At 39.0% G+C, this 18,890-nt stretch overlaps 1 protein-coding gene across 1 annotated transcript in view; it reads left to right on the plus strand.

Moving 5' to 3' along the window:
* Positions 1-168: 168 nt before the first annotated feature.
* FBXO11 (F-box protein 11) overlaps positions 169-18,890 on the plus strand; it is a 70,945-nt gene continuing 52,223 nt past the window's right edge. The window contains exon 1 of the mRNA XM_008946016.1: positions 169-219. Coding sequence (XP_008944264.1) covers positions 186-219 — 34 coding nt within the window. The 5' untranslated portion in view covers positions 169-185. The remainder of the gene's footprint in view (positions 220-18,890) is intronic.

The following is an 18,890-nucleotide window of genomic DNA, read 5'->3' on the forward strand; positions in this document are numbered from 1 at the left end:
TGCCTTTTGCAGCTTGTGGCTGTGAACTGTTTGGTTTGCTAGGAAGAGGAGGTAGCATGCTTCTCCAAGATTCCTAAATTGTACTGATTAAATATAGTTAGCCTTATATATTGTAGCAGGTGGTTTAGGAAAGGTAAAAGATCTTTCTGATGTGTGGGCAATAAAAGCAAAGAAGAGAGGAAAACATGACTGAGCTAAAAGGAATGGAGAAGATGAAAGGTTTGTTTGGTTGACTTTGTTATTACCTAGTGCTCTTGTGTCTTCTGGTTGTTAAGTACTTCTGTTTGCTTCTCACTTGGTGGTGTTTCTCTGGTCAGTACCTGATCAGCAGAGGAAGCATACTTGGTGATTTTTATTATTGTTCATGGTACTAAACTATAGTATCTGAATATATCTTAGCATTTTAATCTGAGTCCTTCAGTTATTGATGAAGTTGGGGAAGGGGGGGGAGGGAAGAAAGCAAAATAAACATACAGTGAAATTACAGAACACCTGTCAAAATTCTGCTTTTTATGTATGTTATTGCTGCATTTTTGCGAATTTACATATTGCTAACACATATTGCTACATTTTAAAAAGTCTTCTAAATTTTTGTGGAAGAGGAGAGCAAGATATAGATGTAGATTCTAAATTCAAGAAGATACTGCGGAGGAATTCCCTATCTTTTAAATTGTGCTTCCTATTAGAAGGTTTAATGCACTTTTTTTGAGTTGATTAAAATCTCTGAATCTGGAATACTTCTTAAAAGTTAACTAGGGTAGCAGTTGTTTTGGCTCTTCTGGATAACTGAAGTTTGGTGTTTATACTGCTGCCTGTTCTTAAAATGCTATGGTTCATCCTACTAGAAGGTGGGAGTTCACAAACAACAAATTAGGTGAATGTTTATAAAACATACAGTGCTTTCAGCAGGCTTTTAGGGACTACTCTCTATGCTCTCCTCTGAGGTTATTTCCTCTAGTGGCATTTGGACAAGATAACAGTAAATTTAGAGCCTGGTTGCTAGAGGAAGGGTTGATACCGTTATTCCTGCTTCCAGCTCCATCTTCTTATCCCCTGCCTTGTGTTGGCACACGGAGCTCCCTGAACCAGATCACCACGGAAACTAAGCCTCCAAAACACCCTGAATGGTTGTCTGGTGGTTTAGCTCTTTGAAGTAGCTCCCTGCAGAGCTGGGGGAGTGTGTGAGAGAAGTGGTCACTGGGGATGCAGCTGGGAGTGGGGGGGAAGGCAGCGGGGCTGCCTGGCAGACCAGTGTGGCTGTGGTGGGAGCCTGGGGCCTCGCACAGCGGCTGGCAGGGGTCCTGTCTGTTTGAGAGAGGCTGTCAGAACGCTGCTGGGGCTCTGCTCTGTGGTACCTGCTATGATAGATAGAACGAAACCTTCTGTTCGTTGTAACAGAAACCTGCAGTTTCCATTCTGTTGCCAGGTTTGTCAGGTCCCTCCTGGTGTCTTCAGTGTGAGAGTTCAGGCACTTCTTTGTTCGACGAGCTTAAACTGCTGCATAGCTGTTTTCTGCCTAGAAATGTTGTTGCTGAGGCTCCTAGGTTTATTTCTGAGGAGCAGCTGTATTTTCTCTATTCTACTTGGTTTATTCGGCAAAAGTGTATAGAAATAACTTTGCAATACATACCAGATATTACTGATATTCCAATACTGAAATAGTAACGTTTGTCTTCTTGCAAAACTGGCTCTATATTCCAAAAAACTGATTCAGCTGTATAGCTCTACCATGTGCATGCCAGTCTAGTGTCGATAGAGTATTGAAAGTTTTTCCTCAGTTTTTCTGTCCTGCTTGACTTCATTGGGCTTGGTATGTGTTTGGATTAGGGTTCTTTGTTTGATGATGGGTTTTGCAATGATTAGTGAAAACTGATTTTACAAAGAACTGAACCTCTTCTTTGGACATTGCTCTTGGGCTGGAAAAGTACTGGGGGTGAACAGTAAGAGTACATGTGGGTTATTCTAGCTGTAGGCCACTAGAAGTGTAGTCCTCCTCATGTTCTAGAGAGCTCTTCACAGCATTGAGAAAGAGACACACCTGGTAATGAGGTTGGGAAGCAAAAGCTTGGGTTTTGTACTACTGTGAATTGCTGTTGAAGGCAAAATTAACAACCATTCTTGAAATAATGACACTTGTTTTAGATAACAACTGTCCAGAGCAGCAGAAGAGCTGATTTTGCCATCCTGTGGTCATTGTGCTGTGTGTGAGCTTTCATACCGATGGACGGGGTGGCTCGAGTCGGTCACGTTGCAGTAACGGCTTCCTTTGGTAATCCCAGTTCGCAGTGTTTGGAAACTGCTCATTTGCCTTAAGGGTTCTGATTTATTGGTCCTCTTCTGCTGCCTGCTTTCAGCTTACATCTCTAGAAACAAAGGTTTGAGGATTTAGTCTCTTGCTTTCTGAATAGGGGTGAGTTGTAGCTCTACAGCCTGTCTACATTTCAAGCTATCTTTGTATTTGGGCAGGTTACTGTAGGATGACAGGTTACCGTATGTCAGCTGATCTGTGGTATCTGATTCACAGTAATTGTTCAAGTGTATGCTCTTAGCCTGTGGCAAATGGAAGGTAATTTGAGTTAGCTTGACCCTCTTTCATTAGGCTCTTTGAAGGCACTCCCATCTCCATGTGGATTGTTAGACCTGCTGGAGTGCCTTGGCTAAAAAAATAATGCAGTTTCTGTCCCCAAGCTAGTTTGGGTGTATCTATGCAATAGTAAGATGAGAACTTTGCCACAGTTTCCTGTATTGTGGCTGTTTTGAGATCATACCCTTGCTGAAGGAGTGAATACTGCAAAGATGCTACGTTAAAAATCAGTCGGATGTTATAATTACCAGGTACGTTTTTCTTTAGCAAAACTTAGGAAAACTTTATTAGTGTGTTTTAAAAACACCACAAATAAGTAATTTTACAGAATAGTGATATACTATTTTCTTGTTTTTCAACAAGTAGACATTGAGTTCTTTAAGAAGATGCTTGGTAACTGAAATAATTCTAACACTGCAGTAATGCTTTTGGATGTTATGATTCAAAGCCAACTTCTGTTGACCAGAAGTCACACTTGAATTTGATCTGAAATGATGTGAAAAGAAAAATAACTTATTTTCTTTGCAGCGCTTAGTTCTTAGCCGATATTTGATTTTTGGAACAGTGAATACATAGCTATCCATTCTGGTTCTTTGATAATGATTAAAAATCTAAAATACTACTTATAGGCATACAGAAAAATATTTTTCAGTAGTCAGATACCATTACCCTGTCTTGCTGCGTTAATGAATTTTTGATATTCCCAAAGAGAAAGTCAAAACTGCCTCTTGAATCTACCTCATTTCCCTTTCTCCCATGGAAGAATCTGGTTGTTACTGTACTACTGATCCTATCTCTATGTGACAAGTAAATAAAGCTTCCTTGCCATTTTTCATTCTTATTTGGCCAGTGAGAGTTTTTTAGGAGGTATTGGGTAAAATTTACAGCTCCCAGGCTTCTTGTACTTGGGAAAAGTGAGTGGAAAAGTGTGACTTTATTTACTTGGCATTTAGTCTTCCTGAGGCATAGGCCTTGGTGCAGGCTTGCTGTAGTCCTCTGAGAAAGTTGTGAAAGCGTGTCAGCATACCTTCAGAGAAAACTTTATGCTGCAGAAGTATAGGAAAACTTCCCATTCTAATCATTTTTTAAGAGCTGACAACAAAATGAATGCTTTTTAGCTAAACAAGCCCGTCCTGACTATTGGGAGAGCAAGAGACCAGAAAGATGACCCAAATGCTGATGCATCATCAGTTTAAATTTGGTGTAGTAGCTGTTCAAATGAATGTTTGCTGTTTTATAAAGCTGTGGCTGTATCGAAGGAAGAAGGGCAGCAACTTTGTTTAGATGGTTTATATTTTAGTCTTTGGCAAGATGTGACACTTCACTTTTCTCTGAAGATGGTAAGATCAGTGACCGTCTTTATTTTTGGCACAAAGGTTCTGCCTGTTGACCTTCTTCAACAGTCTTCGAAGATGAAGTACTCAAAATAAACCAGAGTTTACTCTGGAATTTCATTTGTTCTGTTTTGTATTAACTGCAACGGCCCAAGTCAAGATCATGGATAGGGAGAGGAGATAGTTGAGCTCCATCCTTTATGACTTTGGAATTTGCAAGACTGAAGGTCTAGGGTAATTGCAAATGAGTAGTGGGGTTTCTGTCACAGAAGAACCGTTTTATTTGGATCCATGTGGAGCTTCTACTCTGGCTCCGTTTTTAACTGTCTGCAAAGCTCTATAGTAATTGAGCCTGTAAGGCATATGCTTCAGATGTGTTGAAGGAGGTTCTCCCAACAGCAAAGTTGTGCAGTCATTTGGCTAGCTAAGCATCAATGAGAAGGCAGGAGATAAATGCTTTGGGCTACTGTTGCTGTCTGGATGATTAGAAGAAGAATGGTTGTGATTGTGATAGTGGGTAATAGCTGAATGACTTAAGGTGGCCTTTGATAATGAGTTTAGACCCTTCCATATCTTGCCAGATTTCTTAGGAGAAGCTGCTCATTGATCAGCAGCTTGTGATAATAATCTGCTGATACGTTTGACTGTATCAATATGTGTGCTTGTCATTGTCAAATTTTACCTTAATTTAAAAGGTTTAGATAACTGAAGAAGGCATACCTGAGTAGCTTCAGTGGGTGTCTGAAGCTCTGTTCTGAAGATGAAGGTATCATAGTGCATGTCAGCATGATGCTGGATTTCCCATTTTGTCTAAGTAATGTTTGAACATCTAAGCTTGTTAATGTTAAAAGTGTTAACAGGAAATAATGTTTTTCTGACAGCTCTGTCTCATCTAAACTGCTATTTTATTTTTTTTAAATGCCAGAGAAGAAGAGGTGAAATTATTCTGCTTTTCAGCTACAGCTCAAATAATCTAAATATGTAATTTTAAAGGAAAATATATTGGTCATGCTAAGGCTGAAATAAACACTTCATCTTTTAGGAGTTTTTTCCTTTATTAGAGATGTTAACTATAGTTCTGTGATTGGGTTGAAAATGGAAAGTGATTATAGAGGAAGTCTTAACTTATTTGTAAAAAAATGTGGGGGAAAAAAGAATGGAAAATTATTTTTAACCAAAATTTGAGATTTTTCAATATTGATATTATGTGGTAGTCCAGTTTAAGATCCTTTTTCACATTCACTTAATGAATTATTCAGCCTATGTTTTTCTGGATAACTCTTTCAAGAAACTGAAGATTTGAGCATTCCCTCTGCTGTGGGTGACTCTTGTGCTGATTAATGCCATGGAAGTTAATCATTATTTTCCCATACATTACCTTTTTTTTTTTTCTTCAAACTTAAAAGGCCTAGCAAGCAATACCTGCCATCTACTGATGCTGTAACAGTGGATTCATCGCCATGTTCTTGAGTAACGCACAAGATTGCATAGTTTATTTCAGATGTCTTAATGACCAAGATCACAAAGAGCATGGTGGACTCCAAGTGTATTTTTTTTGTTTAAGATTTAGAAATGTTACACAATAGTATGAAATCAAGAAAAGCAGGTGGAACACTGAGGATGCTGAAATCCCAGTGAGCTGGGCATAGTGATTTTTTTCAGACTAAATATACTTTGGATGCCACGCCAGTGTTTCTTCCTTAACAGCAAGGTTGAACCTCCAATGTTCCTCTGGACTACCACTATTAGCAAACAGATGGAGTCTGTTAAGTAGAACTGTAAAGGCTGGCCAAGGCAGAAATTTTCAACTGTTTCTCTTACTTGAGTGGTGGAAATAATGACCACTTTCATAATGAACAAGTTTTAAATAGACAGAAAAACTGAAGCAATGGTCTGGTCTAGTATCTTTGTGATGTTTTCATGCAGATATAGTCACTATAACTATGTGTATATACTGTGTGTTAAGAAAAATCATACTGAAAGTTTAATACTTGGGTCCTGTTGGCAGAAAGATTGTATTTTTCCATAGTATAAATACTGTGTGTGCATTATGGTGGCTGAGGGAACTGCTTGAGAATGGTTACATTTTCTTTCTAAGGTTTCTGGGATATATATTTCATCATTCTCCCAAATTCTTCAGTACTGCACAAGTGGCTGAATGTATTGCAGAAAATGAGTTGTAATTCCTCTAGTTTGTGAAATCAAAATATCGTTTGAAAAAAGAGCAAAGAGGAATAGATCAGAATAGCAAGATGTGAGAAGCTACTCTCCAGAAATCCTGCTTGTGTTTTTGTGGATCAGGTGAAAAAAAAAAAAAAAAAAATCAAGCCACCAACCTGCACCTTTTTTAGTAATACAGACAAATGATATATTTCCTCTAAAGGCATGCCTCTTTCTCTCCCCATCAGATGTTTTTCATGTACTTGGAGACAGATTTCTTAAGTGTCCCTTTCTCCAAACCTCGCTGGCAAAGTCTCCACACTTAGATAACATTTCTGTTAGTCTGTGTAAAAGACTTTAATTATCTTAGGGGTTTAAATTACATAAGACATTACTTTTTCAGAGCCTTTTTAAAGAACGGACTTGTATGTACGCATATTTAACTTTTTCTTTGAAATGAGAGGAGTAATTCAGTGTTTCTTTGTTTCCTCTTTCAGTATTTCTGGTAACAGTAATGCAGTGGGTGGAGTGAGGCTAAGGAGCAGTTTCTAGTCCAGAAGATTCCTGACTTACTGATACCTTCACAAAAATCCTTATTTTTGTATATGCTAAGAATCTGTGGGAAAGGGCTGTTCAAACATTCAGTGATGTAAGAAGATACTAATCAGTGTGCTCAGCTTTAATCCTTCCTTTCTGCCTGAAGGTCTTGCTTTGGGGTTGTAGCATATGTGGGGAAATGTTTCTTGTCCCACTCTTTCTTACAGTGATTCTAGTGATGGCCTAGAGTAATTTAAGGTACTGATAAAGGATCTTCTTTGATTTACCAGTCTGAATATTTGTCTTGTAGTTTTCTTGTGCCTTGTAGGCTTTCAGTTGTGTCTGTAGCTGTCCTCATTGCACACCTAAGATGTAATGAAGTACCATTGTTCTGACTTAAGCAGTGGGAAATCAAAGTGTAAAGAAATAACATAACCTGCCCAGAGTCACCAGGGAGATGGTCACCAAAAGGGGTTTTCTCAGTGGTGCTTTGCTTCTTCCTTCCTTTATTTGTTTTGGCAACAGTGTACCTGTGCAGTCACTGCCCCTTGTCTGAAAAAGGTCCATACTGGCCTTTTTTGGCAGTATTATTTTCCAGTCTGGAAGATTGGTTTAACTGTGTCTTGGAGTCTGCGGCAAAGCACAGAACTGAACATGATGCTCTTGGGTTCTGGTGGTTGGTAGTCTATTTTTTTAAAAAAACAGGCTCTCTTGGTGCAATAACTGTCTTCTTTCTGGATTTATTTTAGTGTTCAGATTGTCCCAGGATAAAGACTGGATGGTTAAACTGGGAGTTGTTGCTCTCAGTTGTCACTTGTTCTGTGCTCCCAGCTGATCCCTCCTCAAGGCAAGGACCACTGAACAGCTCAAAATGTGGCTGTGGTGGTGCTTTAATCTTTCAGGGCAGCACATTAAGGTAAAAGAGAATTGTAGTTGTTGGCTGGCTTAATTATGCAAGGCTGAAAACTGGAGCCTCTCGAATTGCCACGTGAGCTGTATGGCCATCTGTCATTGGGGCAACAACTTGTATTCTGAGGGGCAGCTGGCAGGGTTGAGGCTTGCTTCAGCTGGCAGACTTTTTTTTTTTAATTTGCCATTGCATGTCAGTCAGAGCCCTTATTTGTGGGTAAGGAAAAGAGTAGGAGTTGCTTTAATAGTTTGTGCAATTAATTTGGAAAAAATCCTGAGAGGAAGTGGGTATTTCTATGAGAGTAAATTATGTTCATATAACTTGCATTCTGTGTCCTTATAGACTACTTTTTGCAATTTTGAGATATAACAATGTGATGGTTGTGAAACCAGAGGTGTGCTTGTGAACGCACTGAACTACACGTAGGGCATGAGAAAGTTCTGCATTCTTACTCAAACACAGTGTTATATTGTGGAAGCACAAATACTGAAGAAAATATCTTGAGAGACAACCCACAGAAAGGATCATGTGAAAGATTCAAACATTTGTATTTTGCACTTGTTGTTTAGAAACTTTATCTTATAGGCTTCTGAGTAAGGATGTGGAAACTTAAAGCATCCATCATATGGACATGTTGCTTTGAGCAGAGAGAAAACCACTAATAACTTCATTTTATCTGAGTTTATTTAAACTACATGGGTTTAAGATAAGTAATTGTTGGGAGACTAAGTAGTAGGAGAAAACACTGCAGTTGGCAGTCAAACAACATGGCTTTTATTTTTAAATGCTTTGAATATTTTTTTTCAAAGAGGGGTTACTGTTCCCTCACTTTTTGTTTCGTTGGCTTTTTTGTTTTGTTTTTATGAAGATCAGGAATGAGTTTAGAGTATACTGGTTTTGGGAAGGCTTAAGGAGCCCAGGATAGCATTTTACATTGGCTTTTGCAGAAGTCTATTTTCTATTACATGTTCATTCCACACAGCCAGCTGATAACGTTGCATGCAGAGAGTAGGATCGTAATCTGGGTTGGTGCAGATGTTGTTCTGCTCTTAAGGTGTCTGCTGCTTGGTATGGCTGCTTGGAAAGAATCTGCATCAAGAAGATCATGATAGCTGGCATCTGTGTGCTCTATCCACTTTTCCCCACTCTTCTAGTGTGTCCAGTAGACCAGAGACCATTAAAGGGAATATATGCAACCTGCATTTATTGACTTGGTGCTGGTAGGAGGCACTGGTTTGATCTTAGAATCTGTCTCAGTGTTGATTGTGCCTTTCCAGTGTTTAGAAATAATTGGTAGGGCCCCCAGGCTGTTAAGGTTGGAGTCTTATGAACATGCAGTAGGACACATCTGAAGCACCTCCTCATTACTACATGTACCTCAGAGAACAGTCTGGAATTAAAATTCTGTCTTGAGCTGTCCTTTTACGTTGTGTCATTTGCTAGGTGGAAGCAAATATTCTTGATGGGAAACTTTTTTTTTTTTTTTTTTATGTTATTTTTGTACAGATGTAGTGGAAACATTTTTCTTTAATTGCTCCAAATTTCCAGGAAGTTATATTTAGTTCTGCGTACTTTCCAATCTGAAGAATATACTTGATTTTAAAAAAAAAGATAATAACTTAGAATAAAAAGTCACAATTTTGAGTACCAGCAAGGGCACTGACAAACTATTGTACTCATTTATACTGGCTAAATGAAGTTCAGTGGCACTTTCTAAATTATTTCCAACGTAATTGCTTCTGATAAAGGTTTTGCCTGATAATGTGGGTATTTTGCAATGTTCGAGTCCCTGACTTAGTTGCCTTGATTTTGATCCTTACTCTGGCACTGTGCTTCCTAATAGATGTATAAGAGATAGCTTTATATTGGCAACCATGCTGTCTTGTCTGAGGCTGTACCACTGCAGGAGGGAAAAGGCTGTGTGGTTTTTTGTTTTTCATTTTTAACTTGTGTTTTAATACACATTGGTCTCCTGCATCCAGTGTCAGTTGTAGTGATGAGTGGGAATAATGTGGTGGTGGTACGATTTTCTCCTCCTTTTTATCTTGAACCTCTTCTTTGTTTGGAATCCAGAACTCTTCTGTATTTACAGTGAGCAACCTGTTCACAGTAAGGTTTGGCTTCATAGAAGGTAAAATCCATTTCGACCTGCTCTTTACTCAAGATGTCAGCAGCACTGTGTTTGTCCAACAAGGACGCCAAACCAGATCTCGTTTGGCACTTGTGTCATGGGCAATTTTATCGCTGTGTTGGTTCTAGATGTTTTCCCTTTGCATGATTTTATTCTGTTCCAAACACTGTCATAGCTGAAGGCTTGCAGATCTTTAGCCACAATCCATTACCTTTCATTAAAGGAAAAGAGTCTCTTCTTTCCCATTATTTTCTGAAGAACACAAAGATACTTTAAAAAGTCTTTTTTTCTTTTGCCTAAAAATGTAAGCTCAAGTAGCCAAACTGGATTTTGTGGAATGCACATCCAAAATCCAAACTGGATTTTGGCAAAATGCACGTCACTTCTTTTATTTTACTTTTTAAGTTTGAGAGCACTAGCTCTCAAGTGTGAAACATGATCAACAAATTTTGCAAAACCTGTTACGTTCTTCACTTGGTTTGCAAGGCTGCTGACGTGCTGACATTTTCTGACTAATGATGGCACCATGTATAGCGTAAATGGTTCTCACCCTTGGAATATAGAAGAGCTTGCTGCAGTGCAAGATGGTTTTAGTATTTTACCTCACCACTGCTCTTAAGGTCTTGTTAACATAATACTGTTTTGTGTATGCTTAATTATATGTATTCAGCAGTTTACTGCCTGGCAGTAAATCTAGTCTGAGCTCTAAATATGTCTTTTACTCTTCCCATCTAGGTGGTTATAAATGTTTAATATTTTTTCCTTCTGGTAACCGCATTTGAATAGTGCACTTGATGCAGAAAGTATCTAGTATGTTATTGCTGAGTGCTTTACTTAGTACCAGGTGAGAGACCTGATATATGTGAATTGCTTCTCTACATGTTTAATTAAAAGTAATAGGTGTATATTGCTTAAAGGAGCTGTCAGCCTCTTGCCTGTATGCAAGGCCTACAGTTGCTTGTGGGCAGTGTCTAGGTGTGTACTTTTTTTTTGATCAGTAAGCACTGCTATATTGCCCACATATCAATTAAGATATTAGTACCACACATAGCTGCTACTCAGCACCAGCAGAGCTCCTTCTCTGAGAGCTGGGGGGGTTGGTGCTGGGAAGAAAGTATGAATAGCAGTTTTCTCAGTGCTTTTAGGTGAAACTGCAGGAGAAGTTACTAGAAAATAAGGGTTTAAGCTTGCACTGAGTAACTCCTCTCCTTCCATTCCCTATTCAGGAGAATTGGAGGGTGTAGTGAACCAAGAAAAATCAATTTATTTTTTTTTTTTATTCCTTGCAGAACTTTATTTTTAATTGCAATAGGTGTAGAGGTGTGGGGGTTTTTTCTTTATTATAACCTGAATAGGTCCTGGTTTGGGTTTGGTTTTATTTCTTTTCTATTCCTGACTTATTACTAGATTTGCACAGGAATTTAGGTCTCACTTGCTCTTCAGTAGAAGGAATATCACAGCACTCCTGATGATAGATTCCATTGACTGTGTTGGGTTTGTTACTTAGTTGTTGCTCCTCCTGTTCAGTGTTCCCCCCCACCCCGCCCCCAATGCTATTGTACTTGGTTTTGTTGTCTATTTTTATAGCTGTCTTATTTTTCATGGACCATACGTGCACACCGGGATTATAAATGTAGGTGGGTGAGGATATTTGGAAAGCCAAAACTTTGAATGCTTGAAGTGAGGCAGATTTTTTTTTTTTTTTTGCTGAAAGAAGACTTGCAGTGTCTATTCCTAGCCATGTCTGCAGAGACTGGTCGGTGGCTGCAAGGAGGGGAGAGGTTTTTAATTTTGCAACTAAGGGTGGTAGAAGTAGAGGAGACTCAAGTGCAGGTGAGTGTCCTGACTCAGGACAGGTGTCGAGTCCTGCCCTTTTTTAATCCTTAAAACTGAATGACCAAATGTAGGAATCTCAACCTCACTTGAAGGTCTGTTTTGTGGTCAAAAAGTGGAGGTAACTCAGCAGTTGGGTGCATCCTAGTCGGGGACAGAGCTGCGAATGCAATTTGATGAAGAGGAAAAGGCAGAGAGGATCTGGGCAGTGTTTTATATTGTTGTTATGTTATTGATGGGTGGGTGAAAGCTCAATGATGTACCAAGCTTCCAGGAGATGGGATTTAAAGGGAGCGAATCATGGAAATGGGTGGATGTATTCTGGAATGTGTTTATTTCTCTGCATAAATGATTATTAAAGCAAGTCATGTTTAAAAAGGTAGCATATATTGGAGAATTGTGCTGTGATGGCTTCATCATCTTATTTGTGCCTTTATATCTTAAAATTTTTAAAATACTGGGGGAACCAGCCACAGCTGCTGTGACTAGTGACTTTATGTACAGATTTGTTGGCTTGGAATCTTCCTTTTCTGCCTTCTGTGGCTTTTTCTGCAAGTGAACTTTGTAGTCCAAAACACTGAAATGTGAAATTTTACAGAAGCTTTGCATTATCTAATCTTTATTAATAAATCTGTACTTGTACGTTATTTAAAGATCAGATAGAAAAACTATTTCAGGTTTCCGAAACAGAGAATGGGTTCCTTCCCACAGCTTTCTATTAGCTGAGATACATGAGGAGAAGGTAGGCAAAAGATGACGAAAACATGGAACAGATGAGATGGCAGTGGGATTTCTATTAATTTCTGAAGTTAATCCAGAATGAGGAGACGTGATGCTTGCTGGAAGTTAGTATTACCAAGAATTATTCATAAAATCTGTGTTCTGTGTAAAATAGTAATAAAAATTGCGTGTGAGCAAATTAGTTAAAGGTACATCAATAAATACAATTTAATATTACATAAAAATATATATTCTGATATAAAATACTTTTTCAATCCATGTATTATGAACAGTTTGCTTTATAATTTAGCCACAGTTAAAGAAAAAACATTTAAAAGATTCAGTTGTTTAGGATACATATTAAAACAATTTTTATGGCTATGTTGAGTGTGAATAGGAGAAAGATGGCTAATATTCCACATGCTCAATCAAAATACAAGGGGAAACGTGGCAAAGCTCAATGCACTTGTAAAGTATTCTTGGTACATATTGAACATATAAAATATCCCAGTTTTGCTAGTGGAAAAGCAATGAACAGAGATGTAAGGGTACCGTTTGGCACGGAGTATAATTAATAGTTGACAAGTATTGTATATTTTAGCACAGTGGAGGAAAGCGTCCCCTTATTTAGTAGGCTGAATTTAGCTCTGTTCATGTCCCACGTGGCATACTTCAAGTTGAGTGCACAAAATGTATTTTATTTGCTAAAAATATTTTGAAAGCTTGTGATTTAAGAACAACTTGTGAAGGATTCTTTTCTTTTGAGTATTAAGCGATACTGGATCTGCTTGTGGCTATGCTTGCACTTCAAGTATAGCATAACAGACTGGATGAATGTAGTTGTGTAACAGGGGCTTTCTATGCTTCCATCTGTGTGCATAGGATCCCTTGCTGTGTGTGGTCCAGTGGAGTGAGGTTGCACTGCACTCTCGCTAGCCTATGGTAGACACTCGTCTGCCCAGAAGGTGGACGTGGCATGTGGAGTGGCTGTGTAAAAGATCAGCAGCCTGTAGAAGCTTTGCTTGCGAGGTTCTTCTCTAGGAAGATGTTGGACACTGGACAGGCTCTCTTCAGGGTAAAGATGCTAGATGGTCAATAAAAACCTCTTGTCTCTAGAAGTGATAGTTACTGAGTTGGGGCTGAATTGTTGGTGTTGACAGTCTTTGAAGCACTGCAGTTCTCCAAGATCAAATTATGTAGAAAAGGTAAAAGGGCAAGAGCCGGGTAAAGCAGGCTCTGGCTCTTCTCAGTATTTAAGATTCTTTGGAGTTTATTATCTAGTATCTATATGCACACTTGCATAGCTCTTACTTTGTGACAGGAGTCTTGAAGTTTCCTCTACCAAAAGACAGAACTTCCTGTAAGTCCTTCAAGAGCCTGTGCTAGAAAGTGATGATTTTTTTCTGGAAATTTTTATTTTTTATTTTTGTTTAAAATTTTGAAAAATGTATGAGAGGTGTCTGTTAATGGAAATAAAGCTCTGTGGTAATATCTTGTTTTTGTTCACTTGTTGTTCAGGTTATAACTGGATGCTCTCAACGACCATAATAATCTTCCCAGAGTGGCACTGTAGGTAGTGCAGTGCATCTGTCTGGTACTGTCCATTGGGCCTATATTCATTCCGTCGTAGTTGAAGCTCTGGACTGTTTCTCATCTGTTGCCAGTATCAGAAATCTGCACAGAGCTGACATGAAATAATTCACTGACTGTTAAGCATTACACTTCAAAGGTAGCAGCCTGATTTGATGTCAGGCTTCATAGTTTTTTCAATCATGGTTTGACTGATGCACCAAAATTTCTTTGTGTTCCTTACTTGTTAGTCATCAATGGTGGCATATGCTCTGACATCAAGGGGAAAAAAAAATTGTCAGCCAGCTACTGTACAGTGACAGTGTTCTTCAAGGTGTAATCTGTCTTTCAAAGTAGCCTGCCTCCTAGCCTTGCTAGCTGAAAACCCTAGGCTTCACAGGGTTTGAATAATGCCCACTTGTCCAACCCTTACTTAGGAACACACGGATGCCATGGGCTGTGTATTTTATTCACAAGTTTAACTGCTGCCCAAAGAGCTTTTTGGGGTGGTATGTTTTAGAAATGTATGTGTGTGTGGCATCTTGACACTTCTGTTATCTTTAGGATGGAGGGAGAATTTAATTTGCAGAGTAATGAACATGACCGTATAGCTTGCAGGTTCTCCTAAGCATTAGCACGAGGTGAAGTAATTCAGATCAAACGTTGGAAACTGTAGTTCGCTAGATACTCCTGTTGTCACCAGCAGTTTTCAGTGGCATTTAAATTCAAAGACATTCACAGAAAGAAGTTACTCTACTCCAGCTGTATAGCAGTGATGTCTGAAAGAAGCACCAGTTGAAAGAATATAAGCAGCAGTGTCTTTTAAACCCTCACCACCTGCTTTTGGAAGACATGAATAATTTATGTGCTGATAAAGCCAGTAGACCTTCTCAAAATGGCAGCAGCCAATTCTGTATTGACTCTGTTTCAAGCGAGTCTTTGAGGGCAAAGTTGTTCATCTGTGGCCATCATCCCAGATGATCAACTAGAAGAGATGTCTGTGAACAAGGCAGCAAGGACACGGAGGTGTGAATGTTGTTCACGTGATCCTGAACCACTGCACAGTCAATGTGCAGGTCTAAGCCTGTGTGAAAGCAACCTCAACATGATCACTTCTTCTATCTTACTTTCTCTTGCTTGCAACTACGTCCATGAGCTCTTCAGGGTAAGTTTGGGTTTTCCCCCCTGCTTTAAGCTTTTGAAGTGAATAACTTGGCTGTGCCTCCAGGAGCCACTGCAAATCAATAGCAGTGGAACAAGTGAGTAGTTTACAGGTGTGTCAGATTGGTAAGGTCAGAACAGGTGAAACTGTGACAGGGTGACTTGATGAAGGAAACTGAAACTGAGACGATGATTACAAAGACTGACAGAAAATAGGGCCAGGAGAATAAATTCAATTTGCTGGTGTTATATAACCATCTCAGTGCAGCCTGTAGATTCATTAGTTTGAGAACATACTTTGTAAGGGAGAGTGATTGCGTGTGGCTTCACTTTTAGCAAATTGACTGTAATTTAGAGTGAAGGTGTAGGAGGTTGAATATATTATTACTCTGGTTTTCTAGCTGGTGTGATCTTGTCTAGCAGGTGAGCTATTCAGTGTTTTCAGCCAGCATGTGTTCTAGCATACTTCAATTTACAGTTGCAAAGATCCTTGAAACAATGAATTGGCACAGTAACACTTTTTGATTTCATTTTTGTTTTAAGCTCTGAGCATAAAACAACAATATGGAAAAAGAATGAATTAATGTCTTTTTATACCAGGAGGCTATTTACAGATTTGTACGAAGATGGTGTACAGTAGTAGCATAAGTATTTCATTACAGATGAAAGATACAGGGGCGTGGGGGGAAGAGATTATTTTGAAGATCACCCTTAAGTAGGTGGTACTTGTAAGTCAAGTATGTCATCCATCCTGACACAGAGAGAGATGACTGAAGAGCACGAGATAGAGATAGGAAGAGCACGAAGGGAGCGTAGCTTGCTGCGGTTACCTCTGCTGGATGCCCATCCTTTCTGAGCCATGGGAGAGAGCTCAGTGTGCACAACCCAAGGGTGCGTGCCTGGTGGGACTGTGAGCCTCTGCTCAGGTCACCGTGCCTGAGAGAGCTTTCCTTCTGAACACAGATGGGAGGTTATCACTGCTCTAGTTCTACCCTACCACTTGATTTTGAAATCTTAATTCTCTTAAGGAAGAATCTTGGACTTTGTCTCACTTTCTTTCTCAAGTCTGGTGGTAAGGGATAAATTTCACCCTATATACCTCTGCAATCCAAGATTTTATTTTTGTTACAACCCAGTTGAAGTAGTGTAACCAAGATATGTGGTGAAGCAGCAGTTTCTTTATTTCTCTGTGGCTATCTTTGTGCCCACTTTCCAGGGTAAGTGCTAATAACTCTTTACCTTTTTGGAGAAGTCATTAATACAGAAAGGTGAGGACTTGAAGAGTCTTGAGTAGTCCTGTTGCAAATTTCTATGGATCACCTTTGAGTTTAATGTCTTCTGTACTTTTTTTTCCTGTAGATAGAATTAAAGAAACTAAAGTGATCGGTTACTCATCAGCATTCAATTTTGTGAAAAGGTTGCTACTACTCTAGAATAGCTTTGTGTTACAAATTTACCTCATCCATTGCTAGTCGTTTGGTTGGTTGTTATTCAATAAACATCATGTGCTTATAAAGGCTTGGTGGTGCTTCACTTGCCTGGTCAAGTGTGTAGAAATACTCTGATGTTTTACAACCTAACTCCTGCTTAAAATGCTTAGTAATGGTGTTTTTTCCCCCTCAAACCTCTGGACCAGGAAGATGATGAAATGAAACGAAATCAAGTCTAAGAGTTGGGAAGGAATGAGATAATGTATGTGTTCATGTTTACATAGCAGTGTAAGCTGTGTGAAGCTGTGCAGTTTTACATGTGTGTGGCTGAAAATACCGTGGTCTTTCTATCCTAATGTCATGATGTTTGGGATTTTTGGATGTGTGGAGTACTCAACAAGATGAAAATGGGCTGAGGTTTTCAAGATGCTAATATACTACAAGTTCATGTTTTACAACAAAGTGCTCCATAGGTAAAAGCAGTAGGACTGGCTCTTCAGTGTACTAGTGAGGCCATGTAATAGGAAATTGAGGGGGTAAATAGTCTTGATAGGCTCAGCAGGAGTGGGATGGCTGTTACCTGCCTGCTGAGAATGCTGGAGTCAAGCAATGAATTATTCTCTGATGGTGCCTTCTCCCTTTGCTGACTACATGAGGGTCCTGGGTTCCTAACTTAGATCATCCTCCAGAAATGGATGGAACGGCCTTTAGGGCTGATCTTTTGCTTATCTTGTGTTAGCTCAAATCATCCATATTGGCAAAGCCATGGCTGCCATGCAACAGGCTCACGATTTGGACACTCTACAGACTGTAGAGGCAACATGTGCCAGTGCTCAGTCACTCTCAGAGTAAAAAAAAAAAAAACCTCCTGATGTTCAGATGGACTTTGGGTTTTTTTATGTCCTTACTGTGTTAAATGCTTTCTCAGCTTATTTGTGTAGAGCTGTAAGCTAAATGAACTTTTGCAGTGCTTTGGGCCAAAGAAGTCTTTGTTTTTATTTTAAATAATATTTGAGCAGTTTGTCCTCCAAAAGAGATAATCATTTATAAGATTATTTGTCATACAGAACTTATCTGAAGGTTTGTTAGCCATCTGTCTTGTTTGCAATATGATGTTCCTTCTTAATGTTAATACCCTTTATTCCTGTAACCTTTTAAGGATCTAGTCAGATGACCTAGAAACCACAATAAATTAATACTGTGAAGTGGCAGCTCTCCTCAACCGAGGTATTGCGACTGACCTAGTCTGTTGACGTACTAAGTAAAATTAGTTCGGCTAAATGAGAGGTGTTTATTTTTTCTGGTGGATCAACATGTTTGGAACTGTTCCAGGGCTGTACACCTGTAACTCCTCTTACAATGTATTTTTCTCTATATATCAGAATTGTCTGCAGAAGAATGCCTCAACAGCTATGCATATGTGAAAGAGCTGCACCTCTATTCTGTGCATAATTGTTTAACTTCTCATCAACACTAATTTAAAGTACTAAAAGGGACAGGATCAAACTGTAAGTTTGTTAGGACTATGAGAAGGAGTCAGCACTAGTCATGACACAGAGGTGAAGCTGCCTGTGGGGCAGCTGCCATGGGAAGTCTTGGCATCTTTTAATATTCCACTCAGTGGTTTTCTTTTTTTTTTTTCCCCCTTTTTCTTCTTTTGGAAAGGGGGGGGGAAAAAAAAAAAGACGCAAAAAAAAAAATCAAACTAACTCTCACACACACAAAAAATATCCAAACCAAAGCAGGGAATGTAGAATAATTAGATAATCAGAAAAGGAATTTAATGATTCATTTTTTTTTTTCTGCATGTGTTCTGTCCACTGACTCTCCAGTGTCTTGGTCTCTAAATATCCTGCTTTGTGTATATGCCTGTGAGAAAACATGTGAGGCAGACAGTGGTGAAACTATCCAGACATGAAAGGAGAAGTTGCATATTAAGATGGTCAGTTTTCTAGATAATCTTTAATTTTTTGGCATGGTGATAAAGAATGATCCTTCTTCCTCTTAAAGCTTCTTTAGGTCCTTGTGGCCTTCTAGCTTAAGGCTTATTTTTGATGGCTATTAGGATCTGTGTTTTAATGGCTCACAACATGGGATTACTGTGTATAGTGAAGGGCTTGAGAGTCTGGAAGAGGCTGTGGCTTTGGGCTCTAGTTCCAGCCATACCATTTCCCCATTGCTTTTTTTGCATCTGTTCAAACAGCTTTTACAGTTAGTGCACATCACTTCAAACTTTTTTTTTTTTTTTTTTTTTTAAATAGAAATTTACCATACTAGGGCATGACATTGTAGGGTATCTGAAGGCAGTGTGGTGGGTCAGGACTTCAAAATGGGTGTTGAATAAATGACAGCCATTCTACCTGGTCTTAAAATGAGTGGTTATCCAGAAATGAAACAAAATGGGAATTTAGATACATGAGAAAGAGGACCTGTTTAAGAAAAGGAAGAGATCAAGATTCTGCTGTAGATACACAGAAAGACTGGACATAAAAGGCAATGGAGGGACGAAAAACAATCCTGC

The sequence above is a fragment of the Merops nubicus genome, unplaced genomic scaffold, assembly GCF_000691845.1.
Source record: "Merops nubicus isolate BGI_N331 unplaced genomic scaffold, ASM69184v1 scaffold4848, whole genome shotgun sequence".
In the NCBI taxonomy this organism is placed as follows: Eukaryota; Metazoa; Chordata; class Aves; order Coraciiformes; family Meropidae; genus Merops; species Merops nubicus.